The sequence below is a fragment of the Corvus hawaiiensis genome, chromosome 26 (assembly GCF_020740725.1).
Source record: "Corvus hawaiiensis isolate bCorHaw1 chromosome 26, bCorHaw1.pri.cur, whole genome shotgun sequence".
Lineage (NCBI taxonomy): Eukaryota > Metazoa > Chordata > Aves > Passeriformes > Corvidae > Corvus > Corvus hawaiiensis.
In genome coordinates this window covers 31396750-31412306 of record NC_063238.1, presented here as the reverse complement: position 1 = coordinate 31412306, position 15557 = coordinate 31396750, and the positions used below count along the sequence as shown (strand labels likewise).

Genomic DNA, 15557 nt, shown 5'->3' with positions numbered 1-15557 from the left:
TTCAATTGAATACATCCATATACAAATTATGTAAGACTCTTGTATTCAGTACCTGCTAGTTGTGACCTTGCCTGAAGTTCAGGCAGCCTGGTTTGCAGCTCTGTACCTTCATGGAATAGAATCATAGTCACTGTGGTTAGAAGGCACCTCTGGAGGTTATCTTGTCCAACCTCCTGCTCAAAGCAGGGGCCTCTAGAGCAGATTGTCCAGGGCTGTGTCCTGCCTCCTCTGTCCTTGGAGTTGTATCTCCAAGAATAGAAACTCAGCAACTTTTCTGAACATTTGTTCCAGTGTTTGAGCACACTCAAAAAAGGTTCTCTACATTTAAATGGAATTTCCTGTGTTTCAGTTTGTGGCCATTGTCTCTTTATTCCTTATGTCAGGTGTTTACACATGTTGGAAAGCTCCCCTTGAGCCTTCTCTTCTCCTGGCTGAGCAATATCAACTCTCTCAGCCTTTCCTTAACTTACAGATGCCCCAATCTATTAATCATCTTTGTGGTCCTTTGTTGGACTTGCTCCAGTATGTCTATGTCTCTCTTGTACTGGGGATTTCAGAACAGGACACAGTATTCTAGATGTGGCCTCACCCTCACCAGGGTCAAGTAGAAGCAAAGGATCACCTCCTCTGACCTGCTGGAAATGCTGTCCTCCTGCAGCCCAGGAAGCTGCTTACCTTCTTTGCTGAAAGGGCACATTGCTGGCTTACATTCAGCTTGATATTCACCAGGATCCCAGGTCTTTTCTTGCTCACTGAATAACAAAAATGTTTCTTACACCGTTAGGAATAGATCTTATGTGATCTCATCCTTACTGTTTAAGTAGGACATGGCTGCTGAGAGCAGATACAAGGTCTTGAGGCCATGACTGGGAGTGCCCATGCCTTGCTGTATGTTGCAGAAAGAATCTTGGCTTGCCCATCTTCAAAGATCATCAGAAAATTGCTTGGGAGCAGACTGGAAATAACTTGATTTAGATCAGCTTCTTATGCAACTGTGCTGCAGAATTTGTAATTGATACTTCAATCTATAGACAGCTGTGATCCTACTTACCATCCAGCTGATTTAATTCAGCGGTATTGACAGGAATTCATACTGTCAGTGCTCACATATGGCTTAACCAGGGAAGCTTTGCAGTGTGAGAAAACTGGAAAAAAGAATTTGTTCCAGTGGGAAGAAAACAGAAAAAAAATTGTGAGGAAAACCAAGCAAAATGTGTATGACAAAGATGACTCAAAGGAGAACATTACAAAAAAATATAAGTGAATTGAGGGAAGAGTATTTACATATCTGGATATTTGATTTAGAATTTAAATCTGGAAGATGAAGTAAATAATTTTTGAGTATCTGTTGTCACTTTTTTTGGTTTGTACTGCTGCTATTCAGCTCTTGCTATGTGAACATTGTTACTTGCTGGAGTTTCATAAGACATGTGTCTACAACCCAGGAAAGAGAGTTAAGCCCAAATATTTATTTATCACATAGAAACAAGAAATTGTGTTTTGTGCATAACCAAAATCACATTTGAAACTAACCCTAAAATGATTTGGCCTTTGTGTTGAAGACTGAGTGCAAGGTAATGAATGGAGATGAAGATAAACAATTTAGTACTTGACTGAGGATTCAATTTGTGGCTCAGTGCTAGTACTCAGAAAACATTCTCTAGACTCTTGTGGTTTAGAAAAGTTTTGCCAGGCTGAAAATGTTTTTCTTCTCTGTCTTCTTTGTATGTGTGTGTATAAACCAGTGGAAAAATGATTTTGCATATTTGTGTCTGAGCTCTGATATGAGTGAAAGCATCTTCATTCAACCTGTCAGAATAGTCCCTCTTGCATCAGTAAAGTGTCTCACCTTGCACTTAACCACTGTATCACTGGTTCCTAATGCTATTCTGTGGGTAAAAGCACTGTGCTTCAACAGTGACATCTGCCCTTTGGGTCTGCTTAGAGGGTTAGTCTGCAGTATTACTGCAGGAAATTTCCATGATGATAGTTTCCAGTCTTCTCCTCTATATAAATTACTACAGGCAAATTGTCGATAAGGGTTATAATACGTTCACTAGCCACAGTTGTTGCTTTTTCTCTAATCTGATTTTATTGGTTGATTAGTGTTTGTTCAACTCAGTGCCTCTTTAAAGAAAGACTTAAAGGTGGATCATGTCATGCATTCAAATGTGTCCTCTCCATCTACTCTTTCTTAAAAACAAGGTGTAACTGAAGATTCATACATAATACAGTGATTTAATGTTTGCTGTTCTCTCTGAAAGGAAAAATTTAGTTTATAGTAGAAAGAAAACACACTGAAGCTATCAGAAAGACAATTTAATATAAAGCAAAAAATCACCCCGTATTACCTGAGGTTTGGGAGTTTACTGATACTTTTTTTGATTTATATGAATTTCCTTTTCTTCCTTTTACTCTGTCACACACTTTTTTCCCAAGGCCTTTTTGAATGTTAGATCTCATGCAGAGATAAAGAGCCCTCCAGTACTGCTGCCTCCCTCTTGTGCAGACCCCAATAACCTCAGCTCCTCTGAGCAGTCTCTTCCAAAACCTCCATTTCAAGACCATAAGGACCTGAGAATCACCCATTTCACTGCTAGGTGGCTCTGATTGTGAATTAGCCTCATCATTTAATGAGTGTCTCATTTTAATTAGTTTGATTTACCTTGCAGCACTTCTTTCTTGTTTTGCCCCTTTCTGCTAAATCAAATCACATTGGAAATGGCAGAATTATTCTGCCATTTTAAAATGTTGGTGAGATTCCTCTCACAAGCAGCTCCAAGTATTGCTATAGTCACTGGAAGCCATCCACTGACCTTAGGCTCAGCTGTAGCTAAAATTAGCCAACTCTGGTTTTGTTAATTAGTTGCTAAATTACAAGCTTTTTGAGAATGAGAGAGTATTTTGTCCCAAGCTCTTTTTTAGACATCTGCTGCTGAACAGCCAGAGTGAGTGACACACACAGATCCCATTATGCCTAACTCAGGACCTAGGTGTGATGCTCTGGATTGAAAAGTGAACTCCTAAATTATCATCCAGAACAGTCCTTTGTGTGGTTTCTGAAAAAGCCTGGAGGCACCTGATCATCCCATTTCCCTTTTTATTTTAGCCATGATTTACCTCAGTGCCTGCAGTCGATTCTTTATGCATGCCCAAAATGGTCCCAATGTGAGCAGAAAAGCAGAAAGGAAAATAAGTCTGGTTTCCCCTTCAGGCTGATGGCTTTCAAATCCTGCCTCCAAACTATCCACCTGGGCAGTTGGCCCTTTCCCTAGCATGTAGGAAGGGGAGGGCTGGAGTGGGTTCTCTGTGTCTGGTCTTGGAAAGAGGCTGGAAGTTGACAGAGGTTGGAGCCCTTGCACCCTGCATACAGATTCCCAAGTGTATCACAGCAAGGTCAGTGCAGCCTCAGCTTGGCAGAACTGGGGGCCAGCCCCCTGGCCTGGAGCAGGAACTGGGCCTCACAGCACGTTCCACTGGTAGTTTGAAGATGACCTGTCTCCCTCTTTTTGGAAGAGCTCCCTTGCTCCTAGCTATAGCAGTTATTTTTATAAAAAAGGTCACACAACATTTTCCTGCACTTTGTAGTGGAAAATGAGCTTTTATTTTTGCTTGGGAGAATGAGACCCAAAGCTAGAGCCAGGGGCTGGGCTGCACGTTCCATCTGGGCCACAGTGCTAGGCTGCTGCCTCTGGTAAGGCTCCTGCACATCAGAGTTGCATCATTATTATTAATATTATTGTTATTGTTGAGCAAAATATTTGTGGTACAGAGGACAGAATTAAAAAAAAATAAGGTCTGGATTATGTTATAGGGATGAGTTGCATACAATAATTTGTTGCTTAGGTATCTGGTTTTTTTCTGATCCAAAATGACTGTTGTCTCACAGTGTTATACAGGTCAAGTGTAACTATTAAATAGGAGGAATAAACCAGCAGAATAAAATCCTTATGTCCTGATTCTCCTCACAGCTACTGTAATAAAGGCTGGAAGAAATGCAAAGGAGTTCTGCAAAGTTTGGTGTACTACTGAGCCAGCAATGCAGCAACAGATTAGTGCCTGTGTCTGCAAGACTGTGCATATAATTGAGTAGAGGTAACTTCTACAACAGGAAAATTATCTTTCTCTTGGTTATAAAATGGGCAGCATAGACAGTAAGTTCAAGGCCCATCAGAGGTGGTGTGTGCAGCTTGACAGGTGCCAGGCTTCTAATTAAAAGCCCACAAAGAGAAATGCTAGAGCAAAACATGCATCTGGATAGATGTGGCAGGTTCCTCCTTGAGGTGAGGAGAGTCGAAGCAGTCTACAGTGCTTAACCTATGAGCATGTTGCTTTTAATTTTCCATTTTTATTAGTATGAATTATTAACCTCATGAATATTAACACAAAACCTTTCTCAATTTAATTTTTTATTAAAAAAATGAAGGATGAAGCTGGTATGGGTGTGGAAGAAAGCATCACTGAAAGCTGCTTGGAGATAATGTGGAACAGGAGGGAGTTAGGGATACAGACTGGGAAGTGTTTTAATACTGTATGTACCTCAGCATTGGGATATGAAAACTTATTTTAATATTTAATAAAATTTTAATTTTTCTCTTTTTCTTTTAAACAAAGCAGTGATTTGAAAATCTTATTAGAAAATGTAAGTTCTCAAATTCTGGTGTGCTGGAGCTTTGATGGCCCACAGACCTTCCGCAATGCAGTACAGTAAGCTGTCTGTGCACATTATATCGGTCCTCCTTGCTTCCCACGGGTTTGGCATTAAAAGAAACTCAGAATATGAATTAAACATGCTTCGAATACTTCTTCTTTGTGTAGGTTTTTGCCTAAATGCTGTATGGCAGTTAGAGTAATGAGGAAGAAGAGGGAATGGCTTTCCCCAGCAGAATGAGTCAGATGGCCCCCAAGATCTCCTTCCAAGGCATGACTGTGGTGGGTTGATCTTCACTTGACACCAGGTGTCCCCCAAGCATCTCTGTCACTCCTCTCCTCAGCAAGGCGGGGGAAGCAAGTAAGATGGAAAAAACCTCGTAGGCTGAGATACAGGCAGTTTACTAAAATGTGATGCTCAAGCAGAGGAAAAACTCCTAAGATTTTATTCTCTACTTCCCATTAGGAAGTGATGTCTGGCCACTTCCTGGGAAGCAGGACTTCAGCACATGTAGTGGTTTCTCTGGGAGGCTAACATTGTAAAATAATGAATGTCCTCCCTTCCTCTTCCTATTTCTTAGCTTTTATATCTGAGCATATGTCATGTGGAATGGAATATCACTTTGCTCAGTTTGTGTCAGCTGTCCTGGCTATGTCCTCTCCCAAGATTTTGCACATCCCAAGCCTGCTGGTGTGGGGGCAAATGTTGGAAAGGCAGCCTGGATGCTGTGGGGGCACTGCTCAGCAGTAGCCAAAACCTGTGTGTTCTCAGTGGCTTCCCAGCTACTGCTACAAAGCACAGGCTCTGAGGGCTGCTGAGGAGAAAATGAGCTCTGCCTCAGCCAGACCCAATGCTTGAAAACAGTGGGAGATTTTGCTTATAAATGGATTGTCTTCAGTGTGATTTCAGGGATTTCCCAGTTCCACTTGGGTTGGTCACTTCAAGAATGAGTGTTGGGGTCTTTTGGTATGCGTGTTTGTGTGGTTATTTTTCTTGTGGTAATAAATGATCCCTTTTTTCTGCAAGAAATATGATTTTTGTAAGGTCCACCATTAGGAGTTACAGAAAAGGTTCTTGTTTTAGTTTGCTTTAAAGACTTCAGTCAATTCTAATGCTTTCTAAATTGTCTTTCCCTTTCCAAATCTGTTCTGTGTAGAAGCTGTGCATTATAATATATGAATGTATGTTTACTCTTGAATAAATTAACAAGACTCTTGCCAGCAAGTATGATCTAATGTGATTTTTTTTTCAAATTAATAAAGAAATGGGATATATAATGCATAATGTGTTGCACAGGGAACAACATTATATTAACTAGAAATTGAAGAACTGCATGTCCTGCTGATGGTGAACAAACTCAAGGGTGTTGACAGATTCACTCACTCCATCACGAACAGGAAAGACCTTGAGTATGTTTATTTGAATAGGGGGACCATAAATCTAGCACACAGGTACCAACAAACAATAGTCCTGGGGTTTTTTCTTAAAAAATATGATGTGCAATATAATAAAAGCTCATTATTACACGTCTGTATTATCTTTATATATAGCTGTAGATAATATATAATTTTGTATGTCCAGGAAGTAGGTTGGCAGATGTATAGACAACAAACAATGTGGATTTATAGACTGCCTGCTAAAGGATTACATTTATCCTTAATTTACTTTGTGGATCCTATTGTGTCCTTCCTGAGAGCACTAAAAATGGTTGTCTCACATTTTACGGTACGCTTGAAAAGTGCTGTAATATGATTTGTGCCTGAATTTATATTTCAGAAGGGAATTCAAGTTATCACTATTTCCTCCTATTAAAATCATCAGGTGCTGAATATGTTCATCTGAAAAACAGGACCATCTAACAGTCTTTTACTCAAGACTTGTAAGAAATCAATATAGTTCCCATCAGTACAGTAAATTACCAACTGAACCCCTTCCAGTAATCATAATACACAGTCTCTCATTAACCCTTTCCCTTCTCTGTATTGAGATTTGTATTCTAATGTTGTCTTAGAATAAAAATATTTTTGAATGTATCTGTAAATCATTAGACACTAGAGTAATTAATTCAAAATTTTATAACTAGGGCTCTTATGTATCTGTAGCAAGTCTGTTTCATACCTTTATTGATGATCTGGACGAAAGGATTGAGGACATTCTCAGTAGGTTTGCAGACAGCACCAAGCTGGGTGGGAGTGTTGATCTGCTGGAGGACAGGAAGGCTCTATAAAGAGATCTGGACGGGCTGGATTGATGGTCCAAGCCCAAGTGTATGGTTCAAGAAGGCGAAGTGCCAGGTCCTGCACATGGGTCACAACAACCCTACCAGCGAAGGTTTATATTGGATATTAGGAAAAATTTCTTCCCAAAAAGGTTTCTCAAGCACTGGAATAGGCTGCCTAGGGAAGTAGTGGAGTCACCATCCCTGGAGGTATTTAAAAGGCATGTGGCTGTTGTCTCTTAGGGCATGGTTTAGTGCTGGGTTAACGGTTGATCTGAGAGGTCTTTTCCAACCTAAACGATTCTATAATATAAGGATGCATGGTGCTCCCACACAAAGTATGCAGTTGAATACTTCCTTGGAAATGTGTGGGTAAGTCAAGGAGCAGGAATTGCTTGCTTTATTTGTGAGAGGAGTTGGGTGTCAGGAGAATTTCACTTCTGGAGAGGGATTTTTGTCTTCAGCATTAATTTTCAAGGTACCTGGACTCTTTTGAGTTACTTGGCTAGAAGTATCTACCAGGGACAAATAAGCATAATTTTAAATTGCAGTTCCTAAATTGAATATTCCAGATCCATGTTCTGTTAACTCACTATCTTTCAGTATTTTTACATGACTTCACCATTACTGCAGGTTTTTTAGTTTTGTTCAGTAGAATAAATCCAACGCGGTTGTGACTGAGCTGTTGGACATGCTTGAGCCTGTGTAAAGGGCATAGGAGCCTCAAAGATAGTGGCCTGGGGAGAAGCAGCTGGGAGTAGCTAGCTGAGAGGCATCCTTGTGAAGAGCCAAGGAAAACTGAGTGTCAGAAAGATATCTCCTGACTTGAAATTTCAGAGACCATCGTTGAACAGGAGAGATACATAGCTCAAAGGACTGTATCAGAATTAAGAGAATAGAAAATGACAGTGGTATATGATGGAATATAGACGAAGTTGTGAAAGGCAGCGCTCAGGTGAGAGGAAGTTACACCAAACGAAATAATCTGAGTTAAATAGCTTCACAGATGCAACACTGACATCTTAATAAGTTTGTCAGAAATAAATTTAGAAACAAAGCCATGTTTTGTTTGTTACTAGTGTTATATTTGATAATGCAGCTAAGTTAAAGATTCTGTTGAGTTACTTTTCTTTCATATTCTGTTCATGCTTGTGGTTCCGAAGTGTGGAGGAAGAACAGGATGGTGCAAGAAAACTGTGACCTGAGAGGGGTTTTATGGAAATAAGCTTGTTTTACTGTAGATTTATTGGCAGAAGTAAAATTGGTCATGGCTTCCTCTTGTCAGAACTATAAACAGACATGATGTTGAGACAAGGGATACAGATACTATTCAGAAAGTGCCTTTGTTTACATAGCTGCTGTTTTGGGTTTGATCGGACATGTATTGACCAGTAGGACAGTGTTTTCTTTGAGAAACTGTATTATAGAGCAGGTCTCATCCAGATCCAGCAAATAATGAATGAGAAAGAGACAGAGAATTGTCTTTGATGGTGCTAACAAATAAAAGCCTATCCAAAGCTAATTTGATACAAGAGCAGATTAATACATGAGCCTTCCTATGCTTCCACTGGAGACATACTGGAGTACTGGAGTCATAGGCTTCTTCCATTCATGTTTTTTACCAGAAGGTAATTCCTATGGCCTCATGGAGGTTTACTGCTTTTGTTAACAGGATGAGAAAGCAAAAGAACGCTGGCTCAGATGTTGGAGAACTTCCTCAGTTGGAGATGTTTAATATCCTTAAAGGTTTTGCTCCTCCTGGTCCCTATCATTTGAGACTATTGTTCCTTCTTCTTTATTTCTTTACCAGTATCCCTTGTGTTTCCTATCTGTTTAAGCTGGTCCCCATCTGAGATTTGTTCATCGGATCAGAAGTACCAGGCACATGCCAATAGCAATTTTGGGAGCTAATCTCCTTTGCCTAGGCTGGCAGCTGCCCTTATGCTAGCAGGTAGATCAGTAAGGTGTTTTCTGCCATGGTGAGTCTGATGAAAAATGAATCCATTTTTACTTTTAAAGCAAGTAATTCTTCCCTGATTAGTGACATACTAGATATCTGAAGGGGGACAAAGAGGATGGTAATGCAAGCTGCAGTTTACCAAGAATCTGCATTAGTCTTAGGGCTAAAATGATTAGTAAGACAAATCAGTTCTAAATGCTTTTGCAAGAAAAGCTGTAGATTTACCACAAAGCATTGTTGACAAAGTGGGTGATGTGTCTGGTTGACTAGTGATGAGACAGGCATGAGAAGGAGAGACGGGCTCTTAAATTCTCATGGGAAAAGCAGAAAATGTAGGACTGTAGAAGATCTGATAGATTATCCAGAAAAGCATCATGAAGTCATACCAAGTTTGCTCTGAAAACTGGATTGATTTCTGGTTTGTGCTGTTTCTTTTAAAAAATAATCTGTGAACTCAGCGTCCTCAATTTTATTCATATCCATTTGTTCTCTTTTCAAATCAGTTCCCTAGTTTAATAGTTCTTCTCTTTTCCCAGTGTTCATCTCCCTCCACTGCCATCATAAGGCCATTCTCATTCTGTAGGTGACTGTTCTTTTTCTCGCCTCCTCTCATAATTTTGCCATTCCTCACTATGAAATCATACCTTCCTTCTGCCTGTTCTTGTTTGCATTCTTTCTTGAGTATATGATGAGTGTTTTATACCTGTGTCTCACCAGCACCTGAACAATGATATTTATGTCTGTGTCTCTGTCATGGAAATTTCTTACGTGATGTGTCCAAGGAGGCTTGTTTTTAAGCACTGAAGTCAAGAGAAGCCAACAATCAGCCTGTATAAGCAAGAGGAAAGCTGTGACCAGACTATTTCAAGTAAACACAAAAGCACCACGTTTAAAAAACTAGATAAGCACACTATAATCCATTAACTAAGAATAAAACGGCATTTGCAGCATTTAAGTATAAACTTGATAAATTTTTCATCTTGCATAATCTAGGGGCTTAGTGAATCTCATTTTCATGTTTTTTCAGGTTTTGCTGGTAAGTAAACTGAACATCTTGTCTTGATAATCAGGTATACCTTTTATATTGTACTCAGAAGACAAGGTCACCTCTCTTGACCATATTTCACACCATCATTTGTTCCCACTAGTGGTTTATCATTTTCATCAGCTTTAAATTACTCATACTTTTCTTCAGGGTTTTGTGTCATATCAGCCTCTTACTAGCTATCTGCTCATTTCCCTGGATTTCTTAAGTTCTTTGTACATGTTTAATAAGCCTTTTCTCACCTGTCCATTTGCCTGTGTCACAAGTGTTCTTTCAAGGCTTCTTGCGAGGTATCCCTCCGTGTCTCTGAACTCGCAGTGGGGGAAAGAGCAGTAGGATACACCAGTGCAGGGAGGTCTGAGCATTTCTGATTAGGTAGAGCAGTCTGTGCCGCTTTCCTTGCTCAAGGGCCAATGCCAGCCTCATTGGACCAATGCTTATACTCATGCTAATGTTCTGTGGCATGCAATGTTTCTCCCTCCATTCAAATGTTCATCTAATCCCAGCTTGATCAAATGAGATCTGCAGCAGCTAAGTTATATTAAAAAGAATTAGGCCATCAATCTATTATTAAGCTGGAAAGTAGTTTATATTTTGTGTTTGCCCTCAGGGTGTCTCAGAACATTCCATGGCTGATCTGCCCTGAGTATGAGAGGGCTGGGGTTTAGGTGCTAAAAGATGTGTACAGATACTGAGGGAGTTGTGGAGTTTTGTTTAAAACATTTGATTTCCAGCCTTGCAACTAGCTTGAACAAGGCCTAGGTGTTTGTCACTGGGACCTTTATGGTTCTGTTGGGTTAGGTGCTTTTGAAAAAAATGTCCTGTTCTCTTCTAGGCAGGTAGCTCCTACATCTAAGAGGTTGTGCCTGTTCTGTAGTGTTGGGAAATTTTCCTGCAATGGTAGTTAAGTTCATTCTACTTGTGTCTTAGAAAAGATCAGTGTATGCTTTTAGAAAATGTTGCTTTTGTCACATTCTGCTTTTGATAATATATCTGCACTCTCTGAAGATTAAAAATCTACCCCCAATTTTTACTGTATAGCTGGTCTCTGTTTAAACCATGTTGCTTGATAAAATGACCATCTTTTATGTATTCTTATTAATTTCCTTTGTTAAGCTTAGTTTTTTTAAAGAAAACAGATCTTTAGATTAAGATCCTTCATGCAAGTTATTTCACAGAACAGAGGATGTTGGAAGGCACCTCTGGCAATTATCTACTCAAAGCAGGGACAGTACAGCTCAGGACCTTGTCAAACAGGTTTTGAATGCTTCCAAAGAGAGAGACTCCACAAATTCTCTGGACAGTTGGTTTTGATGTTCAATAACACAGAGCTCTTAGCACGAAATGATTACTCTTTCAGATATGCATAATACAGGAAGCAAGACAGGGAAGTATCCAAAATCATTAGCTGATTGTCAGATCTTGGCCTTAGTGACTAATTGGCTTTAGTGACTGGTCCAGGCGCTAAAAATATAATTTCAAAGGCATGATTAGTATCGGAATGAAAATTATTCCAGTTCTGTCTTGGATGTTGTTGTTTTAAGTGTCGAAGGGGAAGAAGGTATGGGGAGGATTGAATTTTCATATTCAGGTCACTTACTGCATTCTTGAAATGCTGCATTTGGATGTTTGCTTTCTCACCTCATCACTGCCACAGCATGTCACTTTGGATTTGGTGCAAGAAAGAGTTAATTTAAGGCAAATTGTGCAAGCTGCTATAGATAGTATGAGTCAATAGCATCATGCTTGGAGCCTAAGCCACAAAGGAACTGACATGCCAAGAGCTGAAAAGAGACATCTCTGTTTTGTGCACACTCAACTTCCAAAGGCAGTGGCTGGGGTAGAAAAACTGAATATGAGCTAAAGAGTTGCCCGGAGGAAGGAAAGAGTAATGACTATATCCATGGCCAAAAAGAGGTGGAGGCCACTGGATGACATGCATGGCCTCTGTCTGTCTTTCAGATTACTGTCGCTGACTCCCTGCCCTAAGATGACACGTGTTGGCACTCTTTAAACTGGTGTCTTGTATTTTTATTTGCTTTCAGTTGCTAATTTGACAGTACAGACCATACTCTTGAACTGTTGTACGTCCTTTATAAATTGCTTTAAGATGTTTTAGTGTGATAAGACAATATAAAAATTGAAGTCATTATTGCTGCCTTTATCACCAGGGGAATTGGACAGCTGGCACTGATCTGCAAGAGACTTAATTTCCATAGTTTGTTATTGCATTAACCCTTAGAATTCTTCTTGCTTGCGATTTCAAAGAAAGGTTTCCTAATCAAAGGTCATCCTCTGTATCGTGTAGGGTTTGAGAGACACAGAAGGGCAGAAAATCTATGAATGCTGTCATTTTTGTCTGATCAATAACATTATACTTTATTAATAGTAATATCCCAGTATTTTGCATTGCATCATATCAAGATCCTATGGAACTTCTTGTGAGTGAAATCTAGCAGTTTGTGAAAGGCGTGATGCTAACTCCTTGGTTTGGGGCAGATATTCTGTGCCCCTTTAAATTTTTGGCATTTATCTTAATTTTTTTAATTAAAATAATTATAAAAATTCTGTACTCCTTGCTATTTTGTAAGGAAGAGATGGAATAAGGGCCTTATTTTGCTGTGTTGAGTAACACTTTCTGATGAGCTAAATTGTACCATTCATCCAAAAGCCACAGTAATGGTAGCACAGAGGTTGCTGTGTTGCAGAGGGAATGACTTGCTCTTTGCTATCTTCTGGTTTCAGAATAAGGCCTGAGAAGTCAAAGAAGGGATTTTTAACAATTAAAAACTAGAGGAGGTAAAAAGTTGAAGCTGTTTAAAAAAGTGAACCAAACATGTAATTTTCAAGGAAGCATCAATGCAACTCCAGTTTGATTTGTTGGTATTGGCCAGGGCACCTTTAGATAGCAAATGTGTGTAGTGGGAATCAAGAGTCAGTAGAGGGCTGCAAGACATTCCTCCCTGTACTCCCTCACACCAGTGGTGAAGACCAAAGAAAGTAAGTTTTGGTTTTCTTCCTAGGGTAAAATTCTGCTTGATGCCTTGGTTCTCTGCTTGGTCCAAATACTTCCGTAGTGTTTGCTCAGCTAGTGTACAGCCTTGCTCCTGTTTATTTATAGCACAGCCATGCCCAAAAGATGGAGTCAGAGTTCCACTAGCAAAATTGGTAGAATGTAGATTGTTTGATTTTTTTAACATCTACAATCTGCCTGGGACTGTGTTTCAACATTAATGTAATACTAAAGATAAGTCACAAACTGGGAGTGAATGCCTGGAAAGACCGTAGGCTCCTTATACTTGGGCATGTGTCTTTTTATAGTCGGACAAAATATTTTTCAGGAATGATTTAGATATAATTGATAGAAATCTCTGGGGATTTTTTTCCAATTTTGCTGTGATAGTTTGCTGTTGAGAGGGATTTGGAAGGCTGAATCATGAAGTACAGCACCATCCTGGGAAATGATGCTGCTAAACTACAGACATATCTGAATTGCAACAATATTAATCCTTGTTATATTTTAAATTGATTTTCTTTGTAAAACCCACGGTCACTGGTTTTCACTCTTTCCTTGACATGATGTTTGCAAATAGGTGAGAGTCTATTTAGGTACCTATGTCAGCTATAGACTTAGGTGTTATCCTACCCATGGGAAACCCACTGGAACTAAAGCACAGTAACTGGTTGTCTAAAATGGCACAAGATACCTGTTTTACATGCCTGTATCTCTCACAAAGTACCAAAATAATACGGAAAAAGAATAGAAAAGGGAGGAGTGGCACATAAATCTCTTAACAGTATGGAAGTACCTAACTGATGGAACAATATCCTTTCAGAATGAGGTATTTCAGGGCTGGGAATTTTTTCTGTAGCAAATTATCATGTCAGGGTGAGCCTATTGCACTAATGGAAATCCTTGGGTGATTTTTCTTTTTGGCTTTTGCATTCAGGCCGTGCTTTGCTGAGACTTACTGACAAAAAGCTTGAACGAATGGGCATTGCCCAGGAAAGCCTGCGACAGCACATTCTGCAGCAAGTCCTTCAGCTGAAGGTGAGAGAAGAAGTCCGAAACCTCCAGCTGCTTACACAAGGTATGAAAAATAATTTTGGTATGGACAGTTACTGAGATCAGATAGGAGAAGTTTGCCTGAGGGCATAAAAGGTGACTTGATGTTCTTCTACAAGAAATGGTGCGTGAAAATGTCTCATGGATTCCACATGCTCTCCAGGGGGGGAGAAAAGGTAAAATAATGCATAAATAAATAGAGATGTTTAGCTGCCTGTTTTGTGTGACGAATAGGCTCCATCTACAATTTGATCGTAGTCTTTCTTAACTGTCTGCTTACTAAGATGAAAATAATTATGTATAAAAGGCACGGGTGGAGGACTTACTGTCTTTAAAAGCATTGTACATTTTGCATTAATTGTTTACTTTCAGTGTTAGGTAAAAGTAATTTCTGTAACCTGTTTTATGGTATCATGTTGGGCGCCAAATGTGGAAGGTATCTTTTCAGCTTTATACTGGCTAGCGCTTGTATTTCAATGCCTTAGAAAGCCTCGAGCAGCCTTGAGAGGTAGCACGGGCGATCTAGCACTTTAGTAGCTCTAAAATCGGTACCTGAATCAGCTGCAGAGCAAATACCATCAACAGAAGCAAACAGGGAGAAATATAGCTCCCTGCTCGCTCAATTCCCTGCAGTTAGAAGCTTTCAAATGAGACAGACAACCAGAGATGTTCACAGGAAAGTAGCTGAGCTGAGGGAGAGGGCGGAGCCTCCCCTCGACCATCTTTTATTCGGAGAAGGGGAAAGGGGAGGACTGGGGGCGGACCCGGGGTGAGCGGCCAATCAGACACTGCTGAAGAGTCTGAGTTACATTTGGCTTTGCCCGCGCTTGGAACAAAGGAGCTCGGAGCACATGGGCAGGAGCACGTGTCTTTGGGAGGGGGAGGGGAAGCTCAGAACAGGCAGCAACAATGGTAAGAGATGTCAGTGGAAAATTACCTGTTAGACTGTTTTTTGCAGATGGCTGATTCCTTCTTCATGTTGCAATAATTTTATTGACTTGAATAGAGTCGTTTCTAATTTTTGCTGCTAAGAAAATACAAAACTGGACTCAATATGAAGTCTAGATTAGAAGACAGAGAAGAAGGAATAACAAGGAAAGTTATATGTTTTTCCCAAATGAGGTTGGGATGTTTTATGATGACTTTTGTTGCTAGCTCTCTAGTAATGGCTATGGTAACACGGAAGAAAAGCAGTCATTGTGGCAATACTGTAAAGGAACATTTAGACATCCTCTACTATATATCTGCAATACTTTCTCAATGTTAAATGTTGTTTGGTAGTCCAGTGGGATAGCATAAACCACATACTTCTGTGGTGTTTTTGTTCAGTGCTTGTTATGTATCACACTGTATGAAAAAGATAGAGTTCTTCAGTACATGCAGTGTATTTTTAACAAAATGTCGTTCACACATTACACTGTGTTCCTAATTAAGCCTTGCTCACTGCATTTGGGGAAAAGCCCTGATTAGCTGAGTAAGCTACATTTTATCTGGAAGAGCTGATGTCTCAACTGAATTGTTTCTACAGGTTTGGTGTCTTGTGGATTGTGCTGAGGAGTTGTAGGCTTTCTTTGTTTTGCCATGAGCTGTAAATACAAGCTCACCTCATCTTGTGTC

At 39.9% G+C, this 15557-nt stretch overlaps 1 protein-coding gene across 1 annotated transcript in view; it reads left to right on the top strand.

Annotated features, from left to right (window-relative positions):
• Nucleotides 1-15557, top strand: part of SAMD12 (sterile alpha motif domain containing 12) — a 181736-nt gene that overhangs the window by 72896 nt on the left and 93283 nt on the right. The window contains exon 4 of the mRNA XM_048286282.1: nucleotides 13825-13965. Within this exon, the coding sequence (XP_048142239.1) occupies nucleotides 13825-13965 (141 nt within the window). The remainder of the gene's footprint in view (nucleotides 1-13824; nucleotides 13966-15557) is intronic.